At 37.7% G+C, this 12,986-nt stretch overlaps 1 protein-coding gene and 1 non-coding gene across 2 annotated transcripts; one reads left to right on the top strand and one right to left on the bottom strand.

Annotated features, from left to right (window-relative positions):
* Window positions 1–1,469: 1,469 nt before the first annotated feature.
* Window positions 1,470–12,914, top strand: LOC116464646 (phospholipase D1-like; the record flags this gene model as incomplete). The annotated part of the gene is made up of 3 exons (XM_032147907.2): window positions 1,470–1,542; window positions 9,449–9,559; window positions 12,714–12,914. Coding segments are annotated over exons 2-3 (288 nt in total), but the record flags the coding sequence as incomplete, so codon positions are not given.
* On the bottom strand, window positions 8,572–8,675 carry LOC116464647 (small nucleolar RNA U13). Its single transcript, XR_004246966.1, has one exon. It is a non-coding gene; the product is annotated as a small nucleolar RNA U13 (small nucleolar RNA).
* Window positions 12,915–12,986: the final 72 nt, after the last annotated feature.

The following is a 12,986-nucleotide window of genomic DNA, read 5'->3' as shown; positions in this document are numbered from 1 at the left end:
ATAGATTACCTTTGAGTTTGTTTCCTACTCTAAATTAAATATGCAAGACTTACACTGTCCAAACTCTTCCATTTGTCTGTTTCCTTATTTATTTTACCCAATAATGTTTCCTTTAGAAACTTTCTCTGGGTTTTTATTTTCTTTAACTGAATGAAATACAGCATAAAATTGATTTCTTTTAATCTCTTTAGCTCCTTAAAGCACTGTTGATTTCACATGCTTAGAGGACTCCCTGGGAGGGCAGTACTCCAGTGCAGAATTCCATAAGGCTTTCATCCTGACATAGTCTACCCCTGCTCCCTCAGGTCTAGCAGTTCAGTGGAGAAAGGAGTATTTTCTACGGCTTCCTTTTTCTAACGACAGGGAAGTTACATCATGTACATATTTAACTCAGAAACTAACTTTAGAACCCAGCCCCAGGGGAAAAAATGACTCTATTGTACTCTTAGCTGCCTTGTGAAGCTTAGCTTACCTTAGCTGCCTTATGCCTTACTGAAGGAGAAGAGCCTAGGAAAAATTTCATGTATCAGCCGACCTTCCTTCTCCCCTGTCCAGAAAGCCCCAGGTTCCCTCAGAGGCTGCTTCTTTGCATAGGAAGTCAGTGTGTCTGTGTATCCATTATAATGCTTTTAGTTTGGGGTAACAGAATGTTCAACTAAAGAGGGCTTAAACACTGGGAATTTATTTTTCACATTTAATGTTAAGTCTGAAGTTGGGCAATTCTGAGGTTGGCAGAGTAGTCTAGTGATTCTGGGGTTATGGTCTTCCCCTTAGAATTTCAATATTGCTGTACCCCTGTAAGCATCATACTCCCATACAACATCCATCCTAAAGCTGGAAGTGTGGGCAGGACTTTCTCTGAGAGAGAGGGAGAGAGAGCGAGAGAGAGGGAGACGGAGAGAGAGCGAAAGAGAGGGAGAGGGAGAGAGAGTAAAAGAGTGGGAGAGGGAGAGAGAGAGAGAGTGTGTGTGTTTGTGTGTGTGTTTCAGGGAGGAAAAACTTTCCCATTAAGCCCCTGTGTACCTCCTCATATATCTCATTGTTCAGGATTGTGTCACGTTGTGCTCTAGCTGCACAGGAGCCTGGGAAAGCAAGTATCTAGAATATTCAGAGTCTGTGGTGGGAGAGAGGCTCTGACAGCAGGGAAGAAGTTGGAGGTTGGCTGTGGGTGGGCAACCAACAGTACCTGTGTGCATATGTGTGCATGTGGGTATGAGAGACAGAGAAAAGAGAGGGGAGGAGAGAGAGAGAGAGAGACTAAGATTGATGTTTTGTATGGCTAAAGGCTATTTTTCCCATACGAAGTTGTACCTAGACTCATAGTAAATCTTTGGATTACCCACCACAATGGAAGATGGTAATGGGGTTGAAATGGGCTGAAATTGCCTTTGCTTCCTATGACACAATCAGAACTTTATATTTTGTTTTAGTTACTTAAAATCTTGGTTTCATTGTTTCAGGCTGAGTCCAGAAATCTTCCTGAAACGCCCGGTGGTTGAGGGAAATCGTTGGAGGTTGGACTGCATTCTTAAACGAAAAGCAGTATGTACTTTCCCAGAAAATGCTGATATAATTTTTTAACTGTCTGTTGTCTCTGAAATGCTTGTCTTTTCAAAGCCTTTCACACGTACAACTTTTCACTTTAGAGTTTGACAAAAAGTAGGATAACTAATGTTTTCCAGTTCATTTGGTTCTATTTTTTTCCTATTGCTTTTGAGTGCATAAATATTTTAGACTAATTCACAGCATGGATTATATTAGCATCTCTAATTCTTATTTTTGAATCAGTTATGGGCAGTTAATTTTATAGGCAAAAAATTATAATAAAATTTCATCATTGAATAATAAATGATGAAATGGAGCATAGCATTTAATTGTATTCATTATTTTGTCATTTAAGCAAAAGAAAAACTCATCTGGAGAATGGTTTCAGCTAGATGGGGCTAATGTGGTGTAGAATAATATTAAAGGGGGAGGAATAGTCACAGTTGGTGGTGTTTTTTCTCCAGTTTTGGTAAAGTTCATCATAAAAATGTGAAACTGTTTCCTGTGGAGTTGACCCTGTACATTCTGGATGAACATTGAGTGTGTGCTTTTTAGGTATAAAAAGTAAATAACTGAAGCAGTCTAGGCTCACTAATGACTGCATTCATATTTCTAGTGATTTTTTAATGTAATAGGCCCTCAACAAAATTAAATCAGTTTAAATTAAAAATAGATCTGGACTTATTATTTAGCATATCCAAATTAGGAAGTGCTAACTTTTTGCTATTATCAGAAACTGTCTTAACCTGTTTTTTTTTTTTTTTTTTTTTTTTGAGGTGGGGTTTTGTTCTTGATGCCCAGGCTGGAGTGCAATGGTGTGGTCTCGGCTCACTGCAACCTCTGCCTCCCAGCTTTAAGCAATTCTCCTGCCTCAGCCTCCCAAGTAGCTGGGATTACAAGTGCCCGCCACCATGCCTGGCTATTTTTTTTTTTTTTTTGTATTTTTGTATTTTTAGTAGAGATGGGGTTTCACCATGTTGGCCAGGCTGGTCTTGAACTCCTGACCTCAGGTGATCTGCCCACCTCAGCTTCCCAAAGTGCTGGGATTACAGGCTTGAGCCACCGCTCCCGGCCAACCTTTTTTAATTCTATTATTAAACATGCTAGCAGAACGTGTAGAGCCTAAATAATTGGGGGTTAGCATTTTGTTGTTTCTCATAGCCTTCACTCATTTCTTCTTTCCTATCCTCTACATTCCACTTTTTCTTTCCCCATTCACTTTCCCCTTTTCTCTATCTTTTCCCCATGCATTTACTTGAGTATTTCTGGGGATATCCACAAATATAGTCAGACCTCACTGCTAATATTGAAAGCAAAAGAAACTGATAATATTTATTTGAAACACATTCTGCCAAACAACATCATTTTGATGGATAGTCTAGTTTGTTTCATCAATAGAATTCCAGTTACAGAATTGGACATTTTGATTCTGAAAACATTATTCATATATTTATTAAATAATTCATCATACAGTTACTGTCTCCTATGAGCCACCTTCTACGATAATCACTAAGAATGCCACCATGAATCGGATTTGAGCCTTGCTAATGGAGACCTTGCTGAGGGACTCATGTCTGGGGCCCAGTCCTAGCCTTACCAGACTACTTTCTACCTTTTGAATGGGCAGTAACTTTCTCTCTGTTTCTCTCAATGAAATGGCGTCTTTTCCATTTTCCCTCAAGATTCTATTTTAGTACATTTTTCCGGCCTTGCATAGCAATCTGTACTAATACTAGTAAGTTTTTTGCTTATAATATTTAATCAACACCTCAATGTTTTAGATTTCAATCAATATGTATTTATTGAATGTTTTCTATGTGCAGGGCATTTGGCTAATCATATGAGGATGTACATAAATAAAAGCCATGATTCTTAAGTTGAAGAAGCTTATAAAATCTGCAGAAGTGTCAGTTGCATACAAAACAATGCCTCCATTTAGTGGCAAGAGGGAAAGCATTGGGCTTTCCCAATGGAAAAGGTCCAGTTGGGGAGCCCCACACAACATGAAGGATGTGGGGCATTTAGGATGGACAAACATTTTTAAAAGGGAAAGAAGAACTTTCTAGGTGTGTAGTAAATGTAAACAGCAGTGCCAAAGACTTTGTCAGGCACAGTAGGGTGGTTAATCACATCTGAGTGTTAGCATAGCCAGATGGGGGATTAAGGTGGAACTGCTAGTTGCAGCTGGGATGCAGAGGCTTTGTGAGCCAAGCTAGTGGTTTGACTTTATGGGAGACAGTGGAGCAGTACTGTGCGGGGCAGGGCGGTGTGGGGAAGCAGGGGTGGTCTGATCAAAATGATGTGTCGGACCCCGTCTCTACTAAAAATACAAAAAATTAGCCAGGCATGGTGGCGGGCGCCTGTAGTCCCAGCTGCCCGAGAGGCTGAGGCAGGAGAATGGCGTGAACCCGGGAGGCGGAGCTTGCAGTGAGCCAAGATCGCGCCACTGCACTCCAGCCTGGGCAACAGAGCAAGACTCTGTTTCCAAAAAAAAAAAAAAAGCCGGGCGCCGTGGCTCACGCTTGTAATCCCAGCACTTTGGGAGGCTGAGGCGGGCAGATCACGAGGTCAGGAGATCGAGACCACGGTGAAACCCCGTCTCTACTAAAAAATACAAAAAATTAGCCGGGCGTGGTGGCGGGCGCCTGTAGTCCCAGCTACTCGGGGAGGCTGAGAGGTAGTGATAAGTGCCGTGAAGGATAAAGCAAAGAAAGGGGCTGGGATGGTTCTTTAGAGAGACCACTTAGGAACGGCTTTCAGGAAGAGGTAGCATTTGAGCAGGGGCCTGAGGGATTGATGTGACTTGTGATAAAAGAAAAACTTCAAGGCCGGGCGTGGTGGCTCACGCTTGTAATCCCAGCACTTTGGGAGGACGAGGCGGGCGGATCACGAGGTCAGGAGATCGAGACCACGGTGAAACCCCGTCTCTACTAAAAAATACAAAAAATTAGCCGGGCGTGGTGGCGGGCGCCTGTAGTCCCAGCTACTCGGAGAGGCTGAGGCAGGAGAATGGCGTGAACCCGGAGGCGGAGCTTGCAGTGAGCCGAGATTGCGCCACGGCACTCCAGCCTGGGTGACAGAGCGAGACTCCGTCTCAAAAAAAAAAAAAAAAAAAAGATGTGTCGGTAAGGTGACTCTGATAGTAGAACAAACTGGGAAGAGCTCTGATTTAGAAAGCTAAAGTTTAGATCCCTTGAAGATACAGTGTCTACAGGACATCTAAATTAACTTGAGAAAGCTAGTAAATGCCTCGGTAGGGCTCAGAAGGAAGATCCTGCAGGCCTGGCTTCCACCTCTTGTTTGCTGGCATGCACTTGTTTACTGCCCTCGGCATATCTGTCTGGTTACCTTTTCTGTCTCTAGCGTGACTTCTCTTTACTTTTATGGCCCATGAACCCTGGCGAGGTCCCTCGTGAACACCATGGCCAAATAAACGTTATTGCCTGATAACAGTGCTTCATTTCCATTTCATCCACTTATTGGAGCTTGTAATTTTTAAACTATGGGTAGTGATATTTAAAATTTCCTAAAGAAACAGTAGTACAATTAAAGATTGATTTCTTGGTGGTACATTTAGCAGAGTTGCTCTTCCTTAATCTCATTCCACCATGTTATTACTTTGTTCATAAATTTTTTAACACTCGGATCACTCCAAATTGACATTTTATATGCACATAAATATGGCTTCACATAAATAATTTAGTTTCTGAAGGCCACACACTAGCTTTGCAAAGTATGAGGTTGAAACATAATATTTGTTTTTTGCATTAACAGGTCCCAGAGGTCCACAAGGTTTATTAAAATGAATGTTTTATTTTCTTCTATCTGATTGTGCAGATTTTCTAAGAGGAATTTAGGAACTGTCTCTGCCTCATAGCCAACCTACGACAAACATCTCTTATAATGGCTATTTCTTAAGAAAAAATACAGTATTTTATGTATCTGATTAATAACCAAGTTGAACTTTTCCTATTTCTTTGGCCTTCTGATCTGCAATGCCATCATTTAAAATAATAAAAGCCAATCTTGAGAGCAGACTGTTCACAACTCAAATCAGCATCTCAGGGCTTTCCACAGTTCTGCACTTGCTATGCTAAGAGGTGAGATAAGCTGCATCATAGTTACGGCAGCCAAATCCCCACACGCAATTTTGTGTATCTCAACCTTAGAAGCTTGTGATATTTCCTATGAAACTTAGACTAATGGGAGAATTTGTCTTCAGGTTGATTTCTTTCTGTCTGAATCACAAGGCACAATGTAGAGTTGCAGTCAGTGACCAATAAAAGGGAAAGTTGTCCAGGACTGAGAAATGACAGGAATAATCACATCTCTACACAGAAAATCAAATGAGTCTTATCAAAGTGGTGGGCTACAGTGGCTTGCAGGGAAGGTATCTTCAGCTTCAAAAATGTGCTTCAAACAAAATTGGTTTTTAAAAAAGGCACATGAGCTTTTGTGCTCTTATATCCCAATGCTGTCTGCTTTTAAACGGTGAGGAAGTGATTTCTTTATATCCTTTACTTTCCATTTTCTTAATATATTATTGTATTGGGGAAGTCCTTGGCAAGTGGCAAAAACATTAGTGAGCATCCTGGGTTGGGGGGTGGGGTGGGCTAAACTGTCTTCAGGCAGTGGACAAACTTGGCTGCATTGAGAAAATATTGTCACTATGCTACCTTGAGCAATCGGAGGAAAAGTTGGCTAAGAAACAAAGTCACTGATTTCCACTATAAAAATTTTCATTATCTTCCCATGTATTTTGAATATCTAAAGCTCCTAAAAATTTCTACCGTTTATAGTGTTATGTCTGCTCTACTTGACAAAAAACTAATTAGAAAAGAGGACAGAACTTTCATCTTTTAAAAGTCATGTTTTATGAAATGTATTCTATGGAAACTTTGGGTTAGCTGAGTTCACCAGAGATAAGAAACAATGCATTGCATAGGCAACTCCAGGCCATATGTTTTTCTACTTCTCCTATTAATAATTTCCGTCCCTTTCTCTAAGTAAAAAGTAATTTCCCCAAGGGTATTTAAAGGCACTAGGCACTAAAGCATGGGATGTTTTGAAAGTGTATTTTTTAAATTGCAGAATTAACATCATCAGGTTTTTTTTTTCCTTTGGCTTTCATTTTGCAGAAATATTTCCCACATTTGTATAAGCCTGCACTATAACAACCTGGAAAATGCCTTCATCCCCAAGGAATGATTCATTCTCCTTTGCCCTTTATGGCTAGAGTTTATAATAGTCAATACCTTGACCAAAAGAAGAAGAATGCATTGCTTTATTATCACAGGAATCTTGTCACTAATTAACTATTTATTGTGGCTATAGGTGTAGGTAAATAATTATAAACCACATACAAATGAACTTTCCATATTTAATTGCTTCCTCATTAGTCATTTGTCTTTAAGCTAAAAAGACAAAGTCTCTACCCTATTTCCTTTAGAATTATTTCAGTGAGAAAAGACAGTATAGAAGAAAATGTCAGGTATTAATAAATGGAGAGTAGTAATGTAATCCATTAGTGTTAATATCTCTATTATTTCAAAAATCCATTAGTTATGCAGGTAAGTGGAAAACTGTAGGACTCAGGCCAAGTTCCTAATTTGCAACTACTGCTCTTCATGAGTAATAATGTCTTAAGCCTAAAAAGCAGAATTTCATCTGCTTAAAATAAATGGGTCATGATGAAGAATGTCAGGTGTAATGTTCTACTATTTAGGTTGAAATTTTGGGTTTTACCCTTTGTCTTATATCTTTTAGTGAGAGGCTTTTTTTTTTTTGTAACCATTATTCAGTGCCGAATTCTAAAATATTCAAATACCAAAAATAGACCTAAACAGTAGAGGAGAAAAATAAAATAATCTCGTAATTTTCCTTTAGAGCCCTTCATCAGTGGTTAATTATAGAGCACTCTCTGGCCGGACCATTAAAATTAATCTGTTCACTTTCTGCCTACACTTTTACTTCTTTACTGAAATATGTATTTATATTCTTGATTGTAATAGTACTTGCATAATTATAATAAGTAATTAGCAAGTGCTAAAAGCCAGCTGTTAACCAGAGAAATAGAATGACATATGTATTCTTCTTGATCCTGCTTTTTTTTAGAGCAAGAATGAGTCTTCTCCTAGTACTCAAATCTTGTTTATGCACACCGGAATGTAAATCTAGAGTGCACCTCCAGAAATACATACACCTTTAAGATATTACTAACACCATGAAAGATAGGGTGTTAGTATTTTGAAGTGATGTGTTATTATAAGGAATTTAGGGTCTAAAACGTGCTTTTTAGTATTGGCAGAACAATATTACAGAAATGTTTATGTGTTTGGTTTGCTCTAAGATTTTGTATCTTGTGATCTAGAACCTAAAAATATTAACTCCTATGTTATATTAGATTGTATAGCATTACAAAAATTTTTAGTTCGTGTAAAGTAGGAGTGTTCAACCCAGTAAGATATCTTAAAGATTTTTATTCAAGTTTCCCTTATAAACAATGACTAATCACCATGAAATCTTAATATAAACTGTAACAAAATTATTTTTTATTATGGTTTATTAAATACACATGCATCTGTAATATTCTAGGAAGTATTATTGAAAAATTCTTACCTTTAATCTCTACGATATTAAATGCCAGGTGTCATTTAGATACATAATCCAGTATGTATGCAAAATGTTTCAGAATGCTTTCAGAGCTGCTGGGTGCAAATAATACAAATTAAAATGGTGCAAACTGTACAAAAATAAGGAGGATTCAAGCCTAAAAAGTAAAAAAAGCGATCCACAAGGTGGGGGTGAATAAGCCACAGTTTCCTGGAGGTAATACATCCTGAACTGTACATTGGAGGGGGATCCATGAGTGGGCACGCAGAAGGTGAGGAGCATTCCAGCGAGGGGCAGTTTAGCCTAGCCTGAAAGCCTGTCACCAACCAGAACTAGAATGGAAAATACCAGTATTTTTCTATACTATTAGCTATTGGACCTGGACTTTTGGTTTTTGTTTAAATATTTTTTTCAGATGAGATGGGTAATGTGCAGACGTCGTGAGAAGGTTCGAGTGTGGCACATCTCACACTTGTGCGTGAACACACAATCATCATGCTTGTGAACTACAAAAGGATTGGACATTGTCTTTTTGATTATTAATGTTATTAAATAATTGTATTATTTGTATAGCATGTTAGCATCTACAAGGCACTTTTGATTTAATTTGACTCAATTAAATAGGCCACAGTGGCCTTGTCTATTTTCTTTTAGATCCAAGGTCTAAGGAAGGATGAATCAATTTAATTTGGGTGTCCATTTTATACTAAAGTTTTTAATGTTTTGGATCTTTAATCAGTTATTGATTCTTTCTTGATATGACGAGTTGTAAGAATGGAAGGGAGATAGATTTTTATTTTTAATATTTGTGTCTCAATATACACGCTTATGTGTCACTTCCTTGTATTGCCTTTTTCATTAAAATTTTATCTTACTTGTTTATAAAAGAAGTTAGAAAGTACAGTGCAGGCCAGGTGCGGTGGCTCATGCCTGTAATCCCAGCACTTTGAGTGGCTGAGGCGGGTGGATCACTTGAGGTCAGGAATTTGAGACCAGCCTGGCCAACATGGCAAAATCCTGTGTCTACTAAAAATACAAAAATTAACCAGGCGTGGTGGCATGCGCCTGTAATTCCAGCTACTTAGGAGGCTGAGGCATGAAAATTGCTTGAACCTGGGAGGTGGAGGTTGCAGTGAGCCGAGATTGCACCACTGCACTCCAGGCTGGGTGACAGAGTGAGACTCTGAAAAAAAAAAAGAAAGAAAGAAAGTACAGTGCAAAGGAAAAATAAAATGAATTGTAACTTCCCTCCAGAGATACTCATTCCTCCATCTGTTTTCTCCTGTGACAGCAACAAGGAGTGAGGATCTTCATAATGCTCTACAAAGAGGTGGAACTCGCTCTTGGCATCAATAGTGAATACACCAAGAGGACTTTGATGCGCCTGCATCCCAACATTAAGGTATTCAGGTTCATCTTGATAACCAATGTTTCTTTATTATTCTATAGGATTTTTTCAGGTATGTTTTGTTCTGGGCAGTAATAACCTATAGAATTCCCAAATATATATTTGATCAAATAGCATTGTGTCCTCAGAAATAAAGCAAAATACTATACTTTCTTATCTTCCCTACATTGATGGGGGTAAGCAGATCTCACATTTCTGCTTCTCTGACTCTGATAATTGAAAGTGAGAGTTTAGACAAGAACATGCTTCCTGCAGTTGTTTTGATATTCATGAGCTCTGTCAAGTTCTCACACTTCTCATTAAGATTATCCTGGAAGCTCTTAGATATGATCTCCCTGTGACATTCCCTGATCACTGATAGCAGCAAAGAGATCTCCTCTAGGATTTAAAATGCCTTAAAAAATCAATGACACCTAGTATAAAATACTAATAAAGTAAATAAACATGAAAAGCAATTTGAAAAAGTTCTTTGATATTTCGCCAAATACCTAAAACCCAGTCATTGAGGTACATCAAGACATAATGAATTAACAAACCTCCAGCAGGCTTAAAATATGTAATAATTGTATGTTTCACTTGGTTAGAAAAAAGGAAAGTGTTTTCTCCCAGAGAATGATTTATTAGGTTGCATAATTTATATATATTATTTATTCATTCACCAAATTTCTATCAAGTACCCACTAAAGATGTAATTTTGCAACACCAACAACTGTGAGGAAAGAGCTGTTAAAGGAGCAGAGATTTGTATGTTACTGAAGTTAAACTGGTATAAATACAAATTAGAGTGTTACAACTTTAAGATGTTACATTTAACTGCAAAGAAAATAGCAATCAAATATATAGCTATTTAACAAAAAGAAATGAGAAAGGAATTTAAACATGACACCACAAAAAATCAACTAAACAAAACAAGACAGTAATGCAGGAAATGAGAGACAAAAAATCTATAAGACATGTAGTAGAAAATAGTAGCAAAATTACAGAAGTATCTTACAAATAATTACTTTAAATGTAAATGTATTGACCCCTCTAATCAAAAAACAGAGATTGGTAGACTGGATTTTAAGAAAACATGATCCAACTATATGGTATCTACAAGAGACTCACTCTAGATGCAAAGACACAAATAGGTTGAAAATGAAAGGATGGAAAGGATATTTCACACAAATAGTAACCAAAAAAGAGCAAGAGTGGCTAAACTAGTATCAGACAAAATAGACTTTAAATCAAAACATGATTGCAAGAGACAAAGAAGGATGTTATACATTAATAAAAGGTTCAATGCAGAAAGATATAAAAATTATACATATTTATGTACCTAATAACAGATCATTGAAATATATGATTGAAAGGAGAAAAAGACAGTCTATGGTAATAGTTGGAGACATCAACATCTCACTCTCAGTAATGGTTAGAGCAACCAGACAGAAGATAGGTAAGAAAACAGAGGACTTGAACGCACAGTAAACCAACTGGATCCAATGGACATACAGAGCATTCTACCCAACAACAGCAGGATACACACTAGAAAGTTCACAAATTTGTGGAAATTAAATAACACACGGTTAAACAAGCAATGATCAAACAAAAATTCACAAGGGAAAGAGAAAATACTTAGAGACAAATGAAAATGAAACAACATACCAAAATTATGGGACACAGAGAAAGCAGTGCAAAGGGGGAAATTTACAGCTATACTTGCAAAAAGAAGAAAAATCTCAAAATAACAACCTAACTTTACAGTTTAAGGAACTAGAAAAAGAAGAACAAACTCAACCTAAAACTACCAGAAGGAAGGAAATAAAGATTGGAGCAGTGAGAAATAAAACCAGAGGATAGAAAAATAATACAGAAAATCAATGAAACCAAGTTGGTTTTTTGAAAAGATAAAATCAACAAACCTTTAGCTTGGTGGGCTAAGAAAAAAAAGACTCAAGTTACTAAAATCAGAAATGAAAGTAGAGACATTACTACCAATTCTACAGAAATAAAAATGATTCTAAGATACTACTGTAAGCAATTCGATAACCTAGAGGAAATGTACAAGTTCCTAGAAATAAGAAACCTACCAAGACTAAATCATGAAGAAATAGAAAACCTAAATAGACCTTTAACTGGTAAGGAGATTGATCAGTAATTAAAAATCTCCCCCAGATGAAAAGCCAGGGACCTGGTGAATTCTACCAAACATTTAATGAGGAATTACCACCAATCTTTCTCAAGCTTTTTCAAAAATTGAGGAGAAGAGAAGACTCCCTAACTCATTACCCTGATACCACTGAATTGTACACTTAAAAATGGTTAAGATGGTAAATTTTATGTTATGTTTATTTTACTACAATTTTTTTAAAAAGTGTTATTAAGAAAACAGTAAGGCCAGGTATGGTGGCCAGGTATGGTGGCTCACGCCTGTAGTCCCAGCACTTTGGGAAGCTGAGGTGGGAGGGTGGTTGGAGGCCAGGAGTTCAAAACCAGCATCGGCAACATAACAAGACACCCATATCTACAAAAAACAAAAAGATTAGCCAGGTATGGTGGTACACGCCTATAGTCCCAGCTAAAGAAGAAAGTAGTTGCCAAAGCTTTTGTAATCCTTTTACCTAAAGGCAAATGAAAATGAGATAGGTCAGACTGGGATAATTTTGAAAGCAAGAGGTTACTAACTTCTCAAGGTACCTTTTAAATAAAGAGCTGCCAAAATATCTATATGCCTATATTCATATGCTTAGTATTTCAATTCAATGACTGGTAAAATATCAATATAATTCATTACACATTTTTCCAGAGATAAATAGTAGTTAAATATTTTTAGCTTTTTTTTTAGTACCAAATTTAACATAATCCTTACAGGGGGAAGGGAACCAGCTTTCAAATTGAGCTGACTGTTTTCTAATGTATTGCCAGACCTCAAGCTAAATGGCGGCTGCCCCAAAATATAGTATATGGGCATGGGAGCCTGAAGAGTAAATAGGAGTCTTTTTTTTTTTGCTAAATGCTGAGAATAAAATTATTTTCTTTGGTGTATACGTTGTACGGTTTGGTATTTGAATTATAGAAAATACTTTTCAGGGAGAACACAGACCTATTTCATTATGACAGGAAGGACATTTCAAAAGCATATTATCAGTGGGGATTATTCCCTCTCAAGGTGATGAGACACCCGGATCATGTGTCATCCACCGTCTATTTGTGGGCTCACCACGAGAAGCTTGTCATCATTGACCAATCGGTGGCCTTTGTGGGAGGGATTGACTTGGCCTATGGAAGGTGGGATGACAATGAGCACAGACTCACAGACGTTGGCAGTGTGAAGCGGGTCACTTCAGGACCTTCTCTGGGTTCCCTCCCAGTAAGTATATTTAACCTTTATGGAAATGTGTAACACGAACATAATTTGTATAAGTTTGTATTAGTATCATGA

The sequence above is a fragment of the Hylobates moloch genome, unplaced genomic scaffold (genome assembly GCF_009828535.3).
Source record: "Hylobates moloch isolate HMO894 unplaced genomic scaffold, HMol_V3 SCAFFOLD_1186, whole genome shotgun sequence".
NCBI lineage: Eukaryota > Metazoa > Chordata > Mammalia > Primates > Hylobatidae > Hylobates > Hylobates moloch.
The sequence above is the reverse complement of the archived record's forward strand: the minus strand, read 5'-3'. Positions and strand labels throughout refer to the sequence as shown.